The 18,418-nt window shown below is 45.7% G+C and overlaps 1 protein-coding gene across 1 annotated transcript in view; it reads right to left on the bottom strand.

Annotated features, from left to right (window-relative positions):
- Nucleotides 1-18,418, bottom strand: part of CHSY1 (chondroitin sulfate synthase 1) — a 77,465-nt gene that overhangs the window by 52,450 nt on the left and 6,597 nt on the right. Inside the window, exon 2 of the mRNA XM_051797119.1 lies at nt 14,964-15,459. Coding sequence (XP_051653079.1) covers nt 14,964-15,459 — 496 coding nt within the window. The remainder of the gene's footprint in view (nt 1-14,963; nt 15,460-18,418) is intronic.

Below are 18,418 nucleotides of genomic sequence, written 5' to 3' on the forward strand. Positions count from 1 at the left end.
CTTCTCTGGCAGGACGGGCTCAAATCCACCGGGCAACTGGATCTAAGAAGAATGGACAATCCCACGGTTTGTTTGGAACATTATAGAAGACACAGGTTGAATATTAATCAGAAAGAAAAAAGTACTGATCATCACCATATCAATGGGCTCAGTTTAGCTTTCAGTGCTCATTATTGTCTGGTGTGAGGTGCAGGACTGAGTCTGTACAGATATTTCCAAGTTTCAAAGTTATAGCTATGGCTTTATCCCCAAAGCCTCATGTAGAAAGGACTGCAGCAAATCTACAAAACACTTGAAGATTTAAAAAATAAATAGAAAGAACACCAACCCTGCAATAGCATTGTCCAAGTGACAATGCTCAGGAACAGGGTCTGGAATATTTTACAGTGATTCTGTCACATTCCAGCACATACAAGGATGTGAACATTTACTTTAGCTAACCACAGAGTGCATGAGCATGCAGCAATATGAAAAGGGGTGCTTTCCAGTGTGTGGCAATCAGGGGAGTCTAACCAGAATATTAAGAGCCAGCCATATTTTACTATTATTTACCATCGAGGCACCACAAGAGCCACTGCAGCTCCTTTCTTCTGAATATAATCATCATATTGATAAAACTGGCACCCATCCCAAACTGGACACGGCTTTTTTGTCCCACCACACAAAGAGAGGCAGACACAAAGACAACCAGTGACGTTATATTGGCTACCAAAGAAAACAAAATCCAAGCCACTGTTCTTCACCGCACGCTCTCCGCTTGGACTCTGAGGAGTCACTTTCAGACCCCGTTTTTGGGTAAAGGGTTGACTGTCTTTGCACGGTAACCAGGCATGAAATTACACCAGCCACAATGCAGGCTGCTCAGTGTTTTTCCTGAGCTGGCCATCAGTCAGGTGCACAAGTGCCCCCACTTGGATTTAACTTGGATGCCACGCCAGAACACGTCCCATCAGCATCACACTTGTCACTTCCACGCAGAATGGTTTTGCTGGCATGTGGAAGTAGCTGAGGCTCAGAGCATGTTGCCTTCTTGGCAGGTGTTCTACCTTGCCTAGGGGAGACAGGCATAGGGGAGTTCTACGTCTAGGAAAAATAAGATTATTGTAGCCCATCAGATATGATTTCCGGCTTTGAGGATTAGAGCTGTGTCATAGCGAGAGCCAGGGAAAACAGCTGGTTGTTCCTTAGCTTGCACCTTGTAACATTTTACTGCTTAGTTGCATTTATTCTAGAAATTTATATAATTTCCTTGCTGAAGGCATATCTCAGTCCTTCTCTGCTCACCCCCACCACATACCCAGCTCCCATACCCTTTTTAGAGAAACTGCAACAAAGGTTAAGCACATTTAAGGTTCACATTGTCCTCACTCCTTAAGGAGACAGTTTCTTCAGCAACTGCAAGTGATTGCTTCTCCTCCACTCTCAGCACTCCCCACCTCAATTTTGTCACTCTTGGTCCTCTGCAGAGGTGAGCACCTGTAAAACAGCTCCCTGATTTACACAGGCAGCCAAACTCTCCCTCATGGCAAGAAACTGGTGCATTTTGAACAGCAGTTACAAAAGGAGCAACATCTGCTCAGTAACCGCTCGGCAGAGCGTTGCACAAGAGCACTGACTTTAGCCAGCCTGATATTGCAAATGCCAAAGGAATCTGGTTCCCTCGTATCTCTCTGCTCGCGGGACCTCTGTTTAGAATATTTGAAATTACTTGGACTCCACCACATGAATAAGACCCCCCTGGGTTTCACTCTGACTCTCTTGCTTTCGCCACCTTTCACCTTCAAGAGGTTCTTTACCATTCCTCCACTTTGCTCTCCCTCCAATCCCAGCAAAGAGCCTCATCTGCACCCCTGCAAGCCAGGCTCCCCCAGTTTTATTAAGATATAATCTTCAGTGATTGCTCTGGGCCACGGTTCAGAAAGGCTGATGGAGAACTGCAGGTTTGTCTGCAGGGTTCTTTGCTTCCAGCTCAATTCGTTCCCTCTTTGATGCCCTCGGGGAGCTGAAGCACAGCATGCTGATTATTTCTGCAATTTCTGCCTGTGACTGTCCTGCACCTAAACTGGCGGGGAGGGGACATTTCCTGAGCCCACTCTGGGAAAAGGCCCACTCCAGCAGAAAATTCGGTTCTCCCTCTCCCTCCTGAAAACAAGTCTGCTCCTGCCTCACCTCCCTTCAGCCCTGACGGTGGAATTTTAATTGAAGTGACTGGTGAAAGAGGGGAGGGAAGGTGTGGTTTGGCTGCAGGACACAGAGTCAGGACCTCTTACGCTCTACACCTTGCCCTGACGGTACCTCCTCATGTGCCCTGGGGATAACCCCGTGCCACGCAGGGAGAGCTGTTGTTCCACAGGGTGGAAGGAGCATGGGAAAGGTTTGCAAAGCTCTTTGATGTCGAAGCACAAAATTCTAGACCCGAGGTAACAGTTCCCTGGGTGTGCTGGGAAATCAGGTTCCTCCAAGTTTCCCTGCGAGCAAGGTCAAAACCACACTTCAAGTTCGCTCGAGAACGACAGCCAGTCTAAAATTAAGTTCAAAAGTAACTTCTCACCCTCTTGTGAAAGAGGCCACAAAAAGCCTAAATGCATCTTCAAAGCCAAAGCAGACCTTCAACAAGAAATACACCCCAGAGAGGGGAGCAAGCACAGGCACATGATCCAAGGCAGAGCTGGGCACGACACCAGGGCCTGGGCAGGGCAGAGCTGCTGCTCTCCAGGGACAGGGACTCTGTGGTGGAACATGCCATGGACCCACCCCAAGTCACCTTTTGCCACACTCAGATACCAGATTTCACAATTTATCCACCCTGATGGAACAGAAGAGAAGATCAACACCGAAGCAAAAGATCTTAACATAAAACAGAGCACATCCCTCTCGTGCTCTTCCTCTGTCCCGTGAGACCCATCTCATGGTAATTTGATGAAAAGTTATTTTTCCACCCAAGCTCTACTTTAAGTCAGGAAGCCAGCAGTGACAGCATGAGAAAGCTATTTGGGAATGGAACTGAAGAGCTGTCAGATAGCTTTGCGGGGCTAAAGAAAACCAACTTAGAAAACCAAACACAGTGGGCAGGAGATGGCAAACCTTAAGATGTCTGAAGGCCACAGGAGACAAACTCAGAGATTCCAAACTCACCAGGACCTTGTTGGCTTACAGAGCCTCCTCTCACTCCCTCCCCTACATTTCAAAAGATGAGTGTGCATTTCTGGGCTGGACTGGTTTCAGCAAAGTCTTTGTGAAATGAGTATGAGGACACGTGCAGGAGAAAAAAAAAATATCAGGGGAGGTAGGGAGAAAATGGGAAAATTAATCCAAAGGCTGCAACAAAGTTCAAAAACTTTAGGAAGTCAGGGTTTTTTTCCAGCTAAGTGCCCTGTGAAGGACAGGGGTCCCTCTGTGATGGTGCATACAATGTCTTTCAAGCCAGGTCTGTCGCGGGAGCAGAAATTCAACACACTTTTCCCCAGAGAAAGTTCTATTGTCCTGCAGTCACATCACCAAATTCAGATGTTTAACTGGAAGTGTGAAACAGAAGGATTCCAGTCTGTTTTTAAAGAGAAAATCTCCAGGCTACCAGTCCATCCCATAACTAACACCAGCTTTGTTCAGGGCAGGACCCAGCACAGCTCCCTATCCTCAAAAGGAAAGGGAGGCAACATATAAACAACATATCACTGTACATCACAGCCTCAGAGCTGCATACCTCAAACAGCAACCAGTGCTAACAGTCTGAGGCACCTCGACAGATGTATAGCCAAGCAGCTATAAAAGAGCCTTTGTGCTGGCTGAACAGAAACAAGGCATTTTCTGTACGGGAGACGGCCCTGACCACCTCGCAGAATAAACGGGGTTACACATTTCACACTTCCCCTGCACCGGGAACCGCGAGGGCAGATGGCACAAGGCAGACGCCGCGGGCTGGAGAAACGACCTGCTGGCTCTGCAGGGCCACCTCAGGGATCTGGAGGAGCCACCCTACGACCACAAGGAAGGTGGCTTTGCCCTCGGCTTCCATCTCCCCCGCTCGCAGTCCCCGCATCAGAACTGCGCGGCTTGATTTAAACCTGAGCCAACCCGCAATTCAGCAGAGACTTCTCCGTGCAAGAGATCACCACAAAACACCTCTGATCCACCATCCAGAGCTCCAGACAAAGGCTCTTCATCCCAGTGCTTCAGCACCCAGCTGCTATTTTGTATATTTTAAAATACACTTTTCATCTTCACCCTAGTTTCCAGCTCTGAAATTAGGCTAATTATTTAAGGCTGCAGGAGCCATGGCGTTATTTTTGGCCTAGAAAAGATAAGAAACCACGTGGACAGTTTCTCCTCAGTACAAGCACACACAGCAGCAATACTACTACTGGCAAACTTCAGGATTCAGCCAAACACATTATTCCACAGGATCAGAGGAGGCTTCCACTTGGGCCCAGTAAAACACAAGCAAGACAAAGTGCAACTGCAAAAGGCTCTTGCAGTGACTACAGTGCACATTTCAACTCCAGGGAGTCAGAGAAGGGGGGGAAAAAAGATTACTTGAAAAAGTCAAAGAAAAATTGCCCTGTCCAAAACCTGGAAAAGCCACAGTTAGCAAACCTTCCCAGGGAAGCAAAAGCCCTGCTGCTTTATGAAGATTAAATCTGCTATTGTCTCACTGTTGTTGAATGTTTGCTTTTTTTTTTTTTTTTAATAAAGTTGCCCTTGGCCAAAGATGTTAGGAAGTGTCTTCAATAGGAGAAGGCTATAAAAACAAGTATGCCAGTTAATTATCTGTGATAAGGTTAGACAAACAAGGTAAGATAAGGTGAGGGTAAGGCTTCTTGATAAATCATCTGTGATAAGGTTAAGAAAATGTCCCCTTTGTCAGGACAGGGAAGACTCACATGCAAGGGCAGGATATTTTTGCTGACCTGGACAAGGAATGCAGGAGGTGAATGTTCTGGAGTCACTCATGTTGGACAGGACTGTTTTTAGTGAAGCATCTGGTCTGAAGACTGTAGGAAACCATTAAAAAAATTGGGTCAGGCATTTAACCCACCCTGCACCCATACATTAAGGGAGACTGGAGGAAAAAAGTCTTATAAAAAACTCAGACCTAAGATACAGTTACCCACTGAATATCTGTGCAGAATTACACATTATATTAGTTTTCAACCCCCACCTGCTAAGAACTTTCTCAGTCCTTATTGAGGACAAAGAACATTGCCCTCATGCAGAGATGCTGAGGAGTGAACTCTGCTGTCCCCTGGGCAAGTGTTTTCTCTCTCTGTAAGACAGTAATACATAATAAAACCTACGGTTATAAAGGATTAAGGCAGCTCAGTTAATACAAACTAGCACTCTCTCCTGCATTCCTCGCTAATTCAGTGGTGACATAACCAGCCAAAACATGTAGCCTTAATTCAAATAAGGTTTAAAGAAGTTACTGCCAAGTAATTACACCCATTCAAGGCCCATGAGCAGAGGAACCTTCATTAATACCCTGCTGCTGCTCTCAGAGCACTTTTCTAACCAGTTGCACCAATCTGAAGTGGCAACCATGGACAAGAGCAGGCAACAAGTTTTCATGAGCAAACTTGTGCCTGCCTTTCAGGATGCACACAGTCTGAGCAGGGCCACGGGGACAGCGGGCAAGGACACAGCATCCAAATGCTGGCTGCCTGCTCAGCAAGGCCGGGGCAACCCTGAGGCAGAGCAGCTTTCTGACAACGTCCTTCTTTATTCTTCTGTTAACACGCTTTTCTTCGCAGCTGGAAGAAGGTGACAGTGGCACTTCTGGAGCTACAAGCAGCTTTTTACCACCCCTTCCTGCTTTCTGATGAACTGCTGGCTGAGTCCAAACTACGGGTTCCCATTTATTTCGTTGCTAATCCTGGCCTCTGTCTAAAAACCTGTGCTTAATCCACAAAGAGTATCGGATGTTTCTGAAGGCTGCTTCCAAGAACAAAAATACAGCACTCAGCTGGAGCTCCCTAAAGCCATTCAGTAGGAAGGATTAAACCTAGAGACTTGGGTGGAACTTTAGATCCAGTGGGCATGACCCTACCTGTGCTCTCTTCATTACAGGAGAGCAAGTCTTTGCCTTTCCCTAAACCTCTTTCTAAGCTAATGACTCTAAAGCACTGGTTCCAGGAGACTCATCCCACAGCTCTGCACAAACATTCAGGGCTCCCATCCTGCACTGACGTGCTCTCAGCTATAAACCAGGACGCTAAAGGAAGCTGTTTGCCCTATCCCAGGACATCAGATCACCAAGCACAGAAGATGATCACTGAAGTTTCAGCTGCACTGAAAGTGGAAAAACTGCTGGGCTGCTCACCTGGAAAAGGGAGCTCGCTGTAGTGGCTGTCCTCTTATCAGCAACACTTCACATCAGGGCACAACACTGCAGTGTGGACAAAGGATAAATGATAATCGGACAGTTCCTACTCCAAGAGTCTTAAAAAATGGTCCTTAATAGCTTGGGCCCTTAATAGCAATATAAACGATATGCAGGTTCTGATTCTTTTCCTGAAATCACCATTACCACACAAGCTGCAAGTAACAGACATGAAGTTCAGTCGGTTCTTGAGAATTCATCCGAGAAAAATCTGCCACAACTTTTATTTTGGCCTCTTCATTATAGCAGCACTTTTAACTTGCTCAAGAACACAACTAAAAAAAAACATTGACACTAACTTGTTTTCACAGTAGAAAGGTACTTTTATGTAAGAAACTAACCAGAAATAACCAGGACTCAACTTGCAGTTTTGCAAGGACTTCCAGTTTCAGCTAAAACTTCAGCACTGAAGAAAACAAAACCAGTTAGTTCCCCAAACTCTTCCAATTAAGTTCCCAACTTCTTTGTGACACATAAAGGTCATTTTGGTCTGGGCATGCAGGAAGATAATCCCCACCCTTCAGGCAATTGGGATTTCTGGCAAGATTTTAAGAGGTCTCCAGCTGATAACCATGAAAGTTCACACCACCAGGAGCCCAGATAAGCTTTTAACACAGGAAATTAGTGTGAAAATGTTTTAAGCATTTTAAAGATCAATTAAGATGGTGTAACAGTCCAGCAAAGTAGAATCGAGTTCTCTGCTTCAAATCAGATGGTTTTAGAATACAAAACAGCAGCTCTTCAGCTGGGAGGTGTCTACAGGAAATGAGGTTAGACAAATGCAGGGTAATTAATCCTCTGTGCAGTCAGATTAGGGACTCACACGGTCCACAGGGCCATCACACACAGTCCAGAGCACTGAGCTAAACTGCTACTTGCCTGCTGCAGGTTGTCATCTTCCACCTCCCCTGTCCCTCCATGAACCAATGGTTCTCCCACCAGGGCCTAAAAAGCCAAGCTCCTTCCTGACACACCAGGTGCACTTGGGTACAATGCATGGGAAGACAACACATGCAGTTTTCATTTGTAATTGCAGGTGCAAGCTACAGAAAAAGGAACGTGCCAGCACTCCAAATGCTTTTTGCCTTTTGCCTTGTCAGCACCAGGGGACCACAAATCCATCGAGGACAGTGACTTCAGGAGAACCGAAAGGCGAACTGGCAACTCCTGGGCCGGGGTGAGGAGTCACCTGGTGTTAACAGCTCTTTTCAGTCTCTCTCCCAGCACCAGCAGCAGACCAGCGACTGCCAACAGTGTGAACTGGCAAAATGTGACTGCAGGGATCAGAAATGCATCCCCAGACACTGCCCTGGTACACTGTCAGCCCAGGGATGCGCTCACAGAGCAGCTGCTCAGTGCTCTCTCAGGAGGGTGAGCCTGATAGGAACTACTTGCTCCAAAAGCATTAAGAAAGCCCTTCAAAACAGGTTAAAGCTACATACCACTGTGGCTACAACCAGCCTAAACCAACTCTGGATAATTATTTGTGTTGATCCATTGAAAGTTCAAAAGCAAACAACGTTTTACATTAAATCTGGTTTTTTTAAGTAACAAACAGATACCCCACCATATCCATACATTTACAAAATCCAACTTTTGTTCCTTCTCTGTAATAATTCAGTTGGTTTTACTGAAAAGATCCCAGTATTTCTCAAAAAGCCATACTCCAAGTATACTACACTGAAGGCATTGGAGCTGTGTGTTCCTGCCATCCTGTTGGTGACCTCAGCTAAGTTTATATTAAGCCCCTTCCCCACATCAGCACTTCATTTCTATTTCCCATCACCAAACAAGTCTGGCTTTTTTCTCCCCTGCTTACAGGCTCTGACATCTCCATGCTGCTGGTGCTTTAAGCTGCTCACAGGACTCAGCTATAATAGACTGAAGGGAGAAATGCAAATACTCTCTCCAAATTAATACAACTAACCCCCCCTCCCCCAAACATCCAGGTCACAGTTACCCTCTACATATAGACCAGATAATAACTTCCATACTGAGAGCCCCAGATGAAAACACTTCATGTCCCCTTTAGTGAGAAAGACAATTTTTTTTAATTTACTTTTTTGCTGTCGAGTCACGTATGACATTTACAGAGATTCTGTTTATACAGAAACCATGAAGTGGTTTATTCCCCCACCCTTGTATTTTATACACAGAAATAAGCACTAAATAAAATGGAAAAAGAAACTTGCCAACTCAAAATTTGGTCAGATTTAACTGACCCATGGGAGATAACTGACTACAAACGTATTATTGGGTTTGGTATTGATTAGATTTGGAATTTAACAGTGTCCTTCCAAGGTGTCCAGTCAGGTGGGATTCTCCTGCAAGTAACAGTGCAGCTCTGATCACAGCACAATGTTGTTTCTTCCAAGTCTCACAACTCCAGCAAGCTGTAAAGTAATAATCTACCCTGTGGGATGGCTTTCCCATCAGTTTAAAAGAAAAAAGTACAATAGAAAGCTTCTAGTCTGACTTACCTCCCTCTGCCTATCCCCACTGCTGCTCAACAGAACAAACTCAAATCCTCACCTATCTTCTGAGTGCCTTAATTAAGAAACTGGGATGATGAGCTATTTTACTAGAGTTCTTTGTCCTGCCATGCAATGAAGGATTAGCCTTTCCTGACTTGTCCTCAAGATAACAACTAATCCTGATGGCTCTCTCAACTCAACAGGCTGCACAGATCCTAATTTATAACCGAACCACTGCACTTCACAACAACAATAATGAGGACAAAAGCAATACTTCTGTTTGCTGGATTCATGACTGAAGCTTCCTAAGAGTCTGCACGACACCATCAAAGTCTTCATTTCAGCAACCCTCAGCTTAGGCATTAGGTCAAGTCACCCAGCTAACTAAGGACAGATTAACCGTGTGCTCATAAAAACTAGGTCAGTCCAAAACAGTCTCTGTAGCCTGGAAAGGCATCTCTGTGTAAGCATGAACCACACAGCCTTCCATTTTGAAAAGGATGGTCTGCAGAAAGGGAGTGTGATCCAGTTTTGTTACACTTGCTCTTGAGTTCTGCAACACAGAAGAAACCTTTACCAACCTGAGTTCAGAAGTCACTAAGAAATAATTTAGTGATGCCAAGTTCTCCCTCTTTGAAATATCTGGTTCTCAAACACTCAACTATTTTCTGAACTGAAAGAGTCAGGTCAGGACCTGGGTGCAGACCCAAGATAAGTCTCCTTACTCCAAACCCTCCTAACCCACACCTGGTTTCACAAGCCCAGCCTGCAGCCTTTACTCTCTCCTTTGACCTCTCTGCCCTTCTCCTCAGCAAACACTAAAATTAGACCACAGTGGTCAAACCACGCTGCCTCTCCCACTGTCCTCACAGTGACTCCCTGTCACATCAGTCACGTATTTTCAGTCTCACACTGACCCCCACACATCACCTGCTCTGCCCAGATAATGCTCTTCTCTAGTCTTACCTGTCTGTCCTCTGACAAAATGCCATTCCTCATTACCTTCAATTCAGGGAGCTCAATCTCCATCCAGCCCCAGAACGCATGGCCACCCACTTACAACTTAATCTGAAGCCAAAAAGACATCTCAGAAGCATTTTGAAGATAAAATTTACTGCTGGAGGAAAGATGATTTATAAACATCCACTCCAAAACTCTGGGCACATTTGTATCCTTCCTCTCTCACACGATTTGTATCGTAGGTTTCTTGAACGAAGAGGTGCAGTGGGCTGCACACCCAGGGAGATAAGATATCTGTGCTGTCAGGGTTTGCCAAGTTCCTATGCTCTGACTTGGACAAAAAGCACAAGCTTTGAAGCCAGGACAATACACATATATTAGAGCATCTGATTTCAGAAGTGCTGCTGGGTGCTCCCACCACCAAGACAAGTCTGGACTCTAAGGTGAGGGTTTACAGAGCCAGAGTGACCAAACATCACAGTCCAACCCCACTGCCCTCAGTGTCTGCAGAGAACCAAGGTGCTTCAGAGCACCCTGCCCAGCACCTCTTTACATCCTGCTCTGAGATGCTGCAGCAGCCACTGCACACAGTGTGCCACACATGAGCCACCTACAACAGGATTAATCTCCTTTTTTTGATAATGAAGAAAGGTTTTCTCAGAGGATAAAGCAAAGGAACTGCACATTAGCTGTTAGCAGCTGCACCTCTTCCCAGTGTTTCAGATCTGATCAATCACAGCAGGACTTTCATCTTTTTTTGACTTCTGGCTGTCTTACTGAAAGCCATAAACTTCAGTTTTGCCCATGGGAGAGTCCATTCCAGAAATGGTACATTCTGGCACTGTCAATGTACTTGGCAGATATAATGTGCACTTTAAGGGCTTTCCTAACTTCAGTGAATTTCACAGTAGCAATTATCTTCAATTACTCCAGATGAAAGACCACACAAAATGTTAATTCAAACCCCCCTTCTCCCAGAAGCCCCCTGCTATCCCCAGTCACCACTGCCCTACTTTTTCCTTCACCAACGCCCAGAAGGTTGGACCTTGATGCTCACGTTTCCTGATGTGATTGCTGCCTTTGTCATACCTTCTTTTCCATATATATCATAAAAAAATCCTGTCTCATTTCAGGGTATTTAAGAGTACTTGTGCCACCTCCACACAGACACATTTGGCTGCTTCTTACCTAATTTCTCCCACAGCCTCAATGAGAACAGAAGAAAAACCAGAGAAAACAACTGGGTATTTACACCAGCAATTAGAGGTAGAATAAGCCACTCTGTGAGATCCAGCTCTTTCTGCTGCACTGCAGGACACAAAGCAGCATCACCTAAAAGCAGTGTGTGTCAGAAGAGCTTTATTAGTGAATAAATTAATGGGATATATCAGCACTACCTTGATTTTTAGCAGCTACAAAGAGCTTGTATTAAAGTTGAGAAGATATTTAACATAAATTAGAACAATACTCAGCAGAAGCTACGAAATAAGACTGAAACAAAACCAAGCTACACAGCGATGGCTTCGTAATTCAGGTGCATTTAGAGGAAATATCAGACTCAAAATGAAAACTGAGGTCAGCAATATGTTGGGATGGTTTAAATCACAAATGAGAGAGCTTGTCTTCAAAACTGAAACTTGTTCTCAGGCTGAATTGCCAAGACCACACATGGCACCACATGGCAGTGTAGGAGAAAACAAAACTTCTATGTCCCTGTGATCCATGCAAGATGAACTGGGAGAACTACTGGTGAAAGTCAAGAGGAGAAGGAAGGAGACTTAAGTATGTAAATTTTTTCTGAGAAAAGCACGCAGCAAGTGCGCCAGAGGTCCAAAATACCAACATTCACTAGAAATGCAGAATCACTTCACTTCCAGAGCAAGTTCAGTACAAGCCTTTGGTCCTCCCTAGGAGGAATGACCACACTCTACATTGCTTCACAGACCCTCGAGCTCCCTTCTGTAAACTTCTGAGATTTCACAGCTCCATTCTTTTCATTACTTTTTTCTTTCAGTTTGCTGCATGAAACCTCTGGCCTTGGCTGCTCCACCCTATAGAGCACTGAGTTTTACAGCTATTTGTCAAACAGCAGCGACAGCCTCGGCTTTGTTTTTACAATGATGATAATCCTTGCCCTAAAGAACTCACATTTAACGGGCATGTCTCACCAGTGACTCACTCGACCTGTGTCAAATAGGGCAACCGCTACGAGCCTGGTCACAGGAGCCTAAAATCCACCATGGGCAGCAAACTGCTCCTGGAGCAGCAGCCTGGGGGGTCAGATGAAGCTCCCCAGAGTCCAGGGAGCTTCGGTTCTCAAGCTTGCACAGGCTGTTGCTGCCTCTTTTCTGGGGTGAGATGACACAGGAAGTCCAAAGAATCCTGGTGTCAATTCCTCTACTGTATTTGCTGAAAAGCTCCTGACGGCAGGAAGAGTGTGAACAAATCCTTACAAGTCTTGAAACGGGCAATAACCGGTGCCACTAATGAAGTGGTCTAAGAGGCACCGCGGAGAGCAGAGCAGTGACAGAAACACAGGAAGGGGGGGAAAAAAGGGGTTTTGAGACAGACTGCTGTGAGCAGAAAAAACACACAGAGCCAGGCCTGGTGATGCATTTGGGCACAACACCAGGGCCAGGGCCAGGGAAGATGAGCAGCACAGTAAAGACATTGTGGGATCCTAAAAATCGGAGAAAGGGGGCAGTGACAGTCATGTAGATGAGTAAAACGGTTCTGGGCAGGGAGCCCACCACAAGAACAGTGCAGGGGAAAAGCCACCCGCAGAGAGGTCCAGCAGCGCATTCCACGTTTGAGATGCTGCGGACTAAAACCAGTGAGCTGGGGGGTGACTGAAAAGCCCTGAGCAACTCGTTTGTGCTGCCACTTGAGCCTCTCCAGAATAGGAAGCGCAGGCTGCAAAGGAGAAGTTTGAGGTTTGGGTTTTCTGAGGCCAACGCCGCTTTGTTTGCTGAGCCTCGTGCCGTCGCGGCTTCCCTTTCCATGGGAATTGTGAGGGATCTGGTGGCTGTGCCCCAGCAGAGCAGGCGCAGATAAACCTTTTCCTCCATCAGGAGCTCGCTGAAATACAGCACTCTGCAATTCACTTCCAGTGGCCTGTTACTTGATGTTCGTGAACGTACAAGACACGGAAAATGTCGCTTTTACACCAGGCTTTCCCAACACAGCTGTTACGACAGCTGTGTTACTTCACACAGCTATTGCTTTATCTGAAATAAAATACCAGGCACATTTCATCTAGTTGTCTGGGCAATGAGAGGACCACATCAAAAAGGAAAAAAAAAAAAAAGGAAAAGATGACAGGTTTTTAAATTGAAAAGCCACAAGTAAATGAGAGTGGACCTACTCCTTGCAGAAGCAGAGTGCTTTCATCACTGAAACTCTTCCCTCCTCCCCAAACAGCTGAGCCTTAACATCTCACACTCTTGGGTTACTTCTGAACATCCTACACTTTATACACTTCACACAAACCAATTTTAAGTAATTCATGGCACTCAGGAGAATCCAGCACTAGGGATAATTTAACAGAAGTTGATCAAACAAAACTGATTTTGAGAAAAGCCCCATCTATTTCTGTCAGACAGCATTCCTAGTGCAGTTGTGTGCTGTCATTAGCTATTTCAATCCAACATTTGATCATACTGAATTTGGGAGAGCTCTGCCAGTTTAAGTAGAACCAAAATGTTAACCTTCAGTAACTTAATCAAATGCCACATGGTACAGGCACTCACAGCAGAAGTTATTTCAACTCTGAATGTCTAGAGAAAAAATTTTATGCGGCTAAAAACTGTGGAAAAAGTTACTGACTCCTTACAAACTTCTAACCACAATGCTGGCAATACATAAACTAGTTCCAGGTCTGAAAGCAAGGAACGTGGAGAGACACTGTTAGTCCAGAAAATCTCTAGGTACAAAAGATATGAATGAATTACTGCAGCTGGAAACCTCCTTCCCCTTCCTCAGAGGCTTTCCCGTCACTGAACTGTGAACTGAAACGAGGCAACAGCTTTCAGGGGCAAAAACTCGGTGTCAGAAGTTGAACACAAGTCTTTGCCAGTGAGAGAGTGGCTCAGCAGCAATATCTGTCATCGTTTGTGACCACAGCTCCTGTCACACGGGCAGAAGAATCCCCCCCTTCACCACATCTCATAAAAGGACAAAGTGGTAGTTGCGTCAAGTCATAAATGTTTGTGTACAAAACCTGTTCACCCTCTCTTCTGCTTTCAGCTTCTCCCTTAGTTCTATGACAGACCTACTGGCATTCGCTCTGGTGAAACTGCAGCTCAAGCCCTGTAAGTGTTTTCAATCAGACAGTCTGCAAACACCCAGGACTCGATTCAAAAAGCCCAGTACACCCAGGCAGGAGAAGACCCTCTCACTCCTGAGAGGAGCTGCCAGCCCCCAGCAAACAGCAGCAGGAGACTCTGCCACAAGCAGGCTGGGACTCTCAGGGGTTTTTTCCCCCAAATGCCAAAGCTGCAGCCATATCAGTGTGGGCAGACCATGAGTTTTGGCTCGTCCAAAGCCATCACCAAGAGTGGTGGTTTGTCTCTGCTGACATCAAAGACCTGCCAAGCAGGTGGGGCTGCCAGCGAGTCCCCAGGGCAGCAGCAGATATGGGCCGTGCAGGGTGACAGTGCCAGCCACCAGGAGACATCTCTAGTTTGGGAAAAAACTGTCAGTGTCAGGGCAAACATCTGTCAGCCTCACACATTTCCACTGCGGTAAGAAACACGGTAATTGTATCATCCATTTTCCACGCTCGCACCATGACAAGCTAAAGAAGATAAAAGAGGTTTGGGCAGTCAGGGCTGCAGGCAGTCGTGGCCATTTTGATTTAAGCTTATTCCCTTTCTGTCTAAATAAACATATCTGTTACGAATGATGAATGTTCCTCCCCTATCCCTCATGCGCCTCGTGTCCAACTCTGTTTCCCTTAGCGCTGCACTTCCATATTTCCGTAGGTCTTTCCTGACACTTCTAGGAAACAAAGAGTGTAGAAACTGTACAGCTGGGTGGTCAAGCTGCAAAGGGAGGCGAGGGCTGGAGGAACTGCTATGTACAACAGCACTCCCCTGCTGCAGCCTCTCCCACCCTCCCCTCTCCCTCCCCCAAAGCACGCTCCTCATCCTTACCTCGTAGGACCACACGCACTGCACTCCCGCGAACCTCCGCACGCATCTCCCCACCTCCACGTCCTCGTGGGTCGTGTACATCTCCCGCAGGCACTCGCCGATGTGGGGCACCATCCTCCGCAGCACCTCCCGGCTCATGATCACTCCTGGCCCCCCCATGCAGAAGTTCTCGCCTGGTTCCAGCGCCAGCTTCCCCATCTCCTCCGTGGTGCCGAGCCCGGTCTGTCCCAGGAAGAGCGGCTCGCTGCTGTTCAGGCTCCTGAGGAAGTTCTCCAGTTTGTCCCCTTTGATGTAAACGTCGTCGTCAGCCCTCATAAACCATTCGTATTTGTCCAAGTAGTGGTCATGCATGTATTTGAGCATCATGAAAGATTTCTTCTGGGGTGGGTAAGTGTCGTCTACACCTGGAAGCGCCACGATGGGGATGGGAATAGAGGTGTCCGAACCCTCGCTGGAGAAGAACTCGACCTTGCCAGGAATGGTTTTGGACCATGTTCTAGAATGAAAAAGACAAGAAGGACTAATTAAGTATGCAAACCAGGGCAGGCAGAGAGTGCTACCAGAGACTGTACCTCATCTGCTTTACAAATAAACGCCTTGAAAGGTTATTTTTTACCACACAAATGAGGACATGGCACACAGAGTAACTGGTACAACACACAAAAAGTTCTGCTATGACAAGCATCTGAATATCATTTTTGCACCTCCACGTGTTAGAAAAGTAGTTGATAGTAGCAGTTCACCAGTGGAAGGCAGGATTTCTTATGTACATTCAGTTTTGGACTAACTAGTATTGGCCACAAAATACAGGGGGGAGCCAGTATGGACAAACAGTTCACATACAACTGGATTTAACACTTCCAAAGCTTCCCTGCAAGTTATTCAGCATCATTTCCACCTTCCATTCCGTCTAAGCCTCTCCAAAAGCTCAAATGTGCACTCAGAAGCACTGACTTCCAGAGAGTAAATTCACATGAACTTGCAAGGAATCGGTATCCCATGGAAAAGCAACCAAACAGCAGCTTCTCCAGATGCTGCCTGAAGAAGCAAAGCAGGGAACATGGAGGAACAGTAACCTCAGGCGGGTTTGCCCATACCAGTCAAGTCCTAAAAGATGCCTGTAAAACATGTAACTCCCACAATAACATGGTGCTACCAACACTCACACCTCCAGCAGCTTGCCAGACACTTCATTCCAGATTTTAGTGAAGAGGAACATCACGGAAGAGGAGCTTTTTCTGCGCAAAGCAGCACAGAGACAACATCTGCTCCACACCTTCCGTGCTCCTCTGACAAATCCAACCCATCTGCGTGGGCAAACTGGGTCACTTATATGGCAGGAAGAGCTGCAGGATGATTCCTCAAGGCAGACTGCAGAACACTGTCTCCTCCAGGGAGGATTTTCAGTCATGTAACTGTTACAGCCTTGCCCTAAAAATTATTAATTTTAAGCTTTCAGTACTATTTTCTGAGATTCTATCTGGGGGAAAAAAGCAGAGATCACATATCCCTCACAGAAAACTATTTTCATTGGTAAACCAACAAGTTTTGCCCCTTTTTGTAAAGGGGGAGAATATTTTATAATTATATTTGGTGACTATGCTCAGAATATAACCTAAAGGTGAATTTGAAAACACTCTCAAGGTAAAGGACACAGTATTCCCTAAATGCATCACTGTCACTCTGACCAGATGCCTCTCAGCACAGGTTTCTTGCCAAAACCTGAGCAGATTTTGGGCAGCACAGACCATCTGAAATTTGAAATCTCCAGATTATCTGTTGTGCGAAGTCTGAAACACAAATATATTTCATCAGAAGAATTGTTCCTTAAGCTCCACCAGAAAATGTAAAGGTATTTAATTAGACCTACGTAAACATCAACTTTGACACCTTAACAGTTTCACACTAATTGAGTTGTGTGTAATTAATATCACCCAATTACTTTAAAAGCTTTGTCTTCTGGATTTCTTACTGCCATGGGTAGTGTTTCGTAGGAAAAGTTTAGATCCCAGCTTCCCAAAGAGCACAGAGTGAAGCAAATAGGAACATTCCCATTGACTTCACAGCAGAGGTGATGAGGCTTTTAATCAGTCATGCAATTAATGCACAGTACTACTGGTTATAAGTCATATCCTGTTAAAGCACGGAAAGCTGCCCCTTTTAAACGTGACATGATCATATCTTGACCTTTCACTAATCATTAAGGAAGTTCTGCTGTTTATTTTCTGACACCCACACTCAACATACAAATCATCTACAGCTCTTCCCATACCAACCCCCAATCTAAGTTTAAAAGACTTCTCTTTGTTAAAAGTACTTGATGCATTTCAATTTTCATCTCACAGAAAGAAAAGGCAGAAGAAGCTACTGAAAAATTTCATCCACTGCAAGCAGTTCCCAAGGGAGTTTTGGATGGACCCAGGACTAGTTATTAGCTAAAGTCTTATGGAAATTTCTGTTTATTGATTTTTTTATTCAAAAGCAAACAATGAATTTTCAGACTTGCTCTCCATACCTGGAAAGATCTGCCTTTGTAATGAATACAATCTATGGACAACATAGGGTGTTTTCTATCACTCCAGGCTTTAGCTCCTTTATGGATTCATGAGGATTTGTCTTCAACTATTTTTTTTAATTCTTTTTTAAACCACCACCCATTTTGTTGGTTCCCAGCTTAAATTTACTCCCTGCTCTCCACCTAGGTACCCTCACCTCAGGACCCACAAAGTGTTGTCAAGAGAAGAATTCCCACTCAATGGAGAGGGAACAAAATGCATGTACATCCATAAACCCTGGCATGTTTGATTCCCAGCCTTCTCATTGCCCTAAAAACCTCAGATTGAAGCCAGTTTGAGCCCATCTTTCCGTGTGTCTGCGCCATACTTAAGTTTCACATTAATGCAGGAGTAAAACAGAGAGTAAACCATATATTCCTCATATGTGAGGAGCACAACACAGACAGAAAGACCAGGTCCTAACAATAACCACACCCCAAGGACCAGTGTGCGACCTGGGTCGGCACCAAAACGTTACTTCAGCCTTGGGATCTCACGTCAACCACATCAACCACATCGATCAAGCCCCAGCACAGCTTGACTGAGCCTTTGTTCACTTCCTGCAACAACACAATTTCTGGGATGAGACAACTCGACGTGTTATTTGTGACTGTGGCTTTGAGCATTTGTTCGAACCCAAGCAGGCAAAACACATTCCCACATGGAAAAATGGCCCGAGTGTCTGTGTCAACGCAAGCACAGCTCGGCAGAGGCTGAAACAATGGAGTCACCACGGGCTGCTCCTCACGTCGGAGCCGCAGCTCGCTGCGGCCCTTTTTTGGGGAGAGAATACACAGAGAACAGTTTGCTCAGGAAACATGTTGCACTCAGCCAAAGAAGCCAAACCACAGACAGCAAGATGAACTGCGAGCACGTTTTTCTGACCCCAGCTGATAACAG

This window comes from Manacus candei, unplaced genomic scaffold (assembly GCF_025592945.1).
Source record: "Manacus candei isolate 608988 ecotype Guabito, Panama unplaced genomic scaffold, ASM2559294v1 h1tg000046l, whole genome shotgun sequence".
Classification (NCBI taxonomy): Eukaryota; Metazoa; Chordata; class Aves; order Passeriformes; family Pipridae; genus Manacus; species Manacus candei.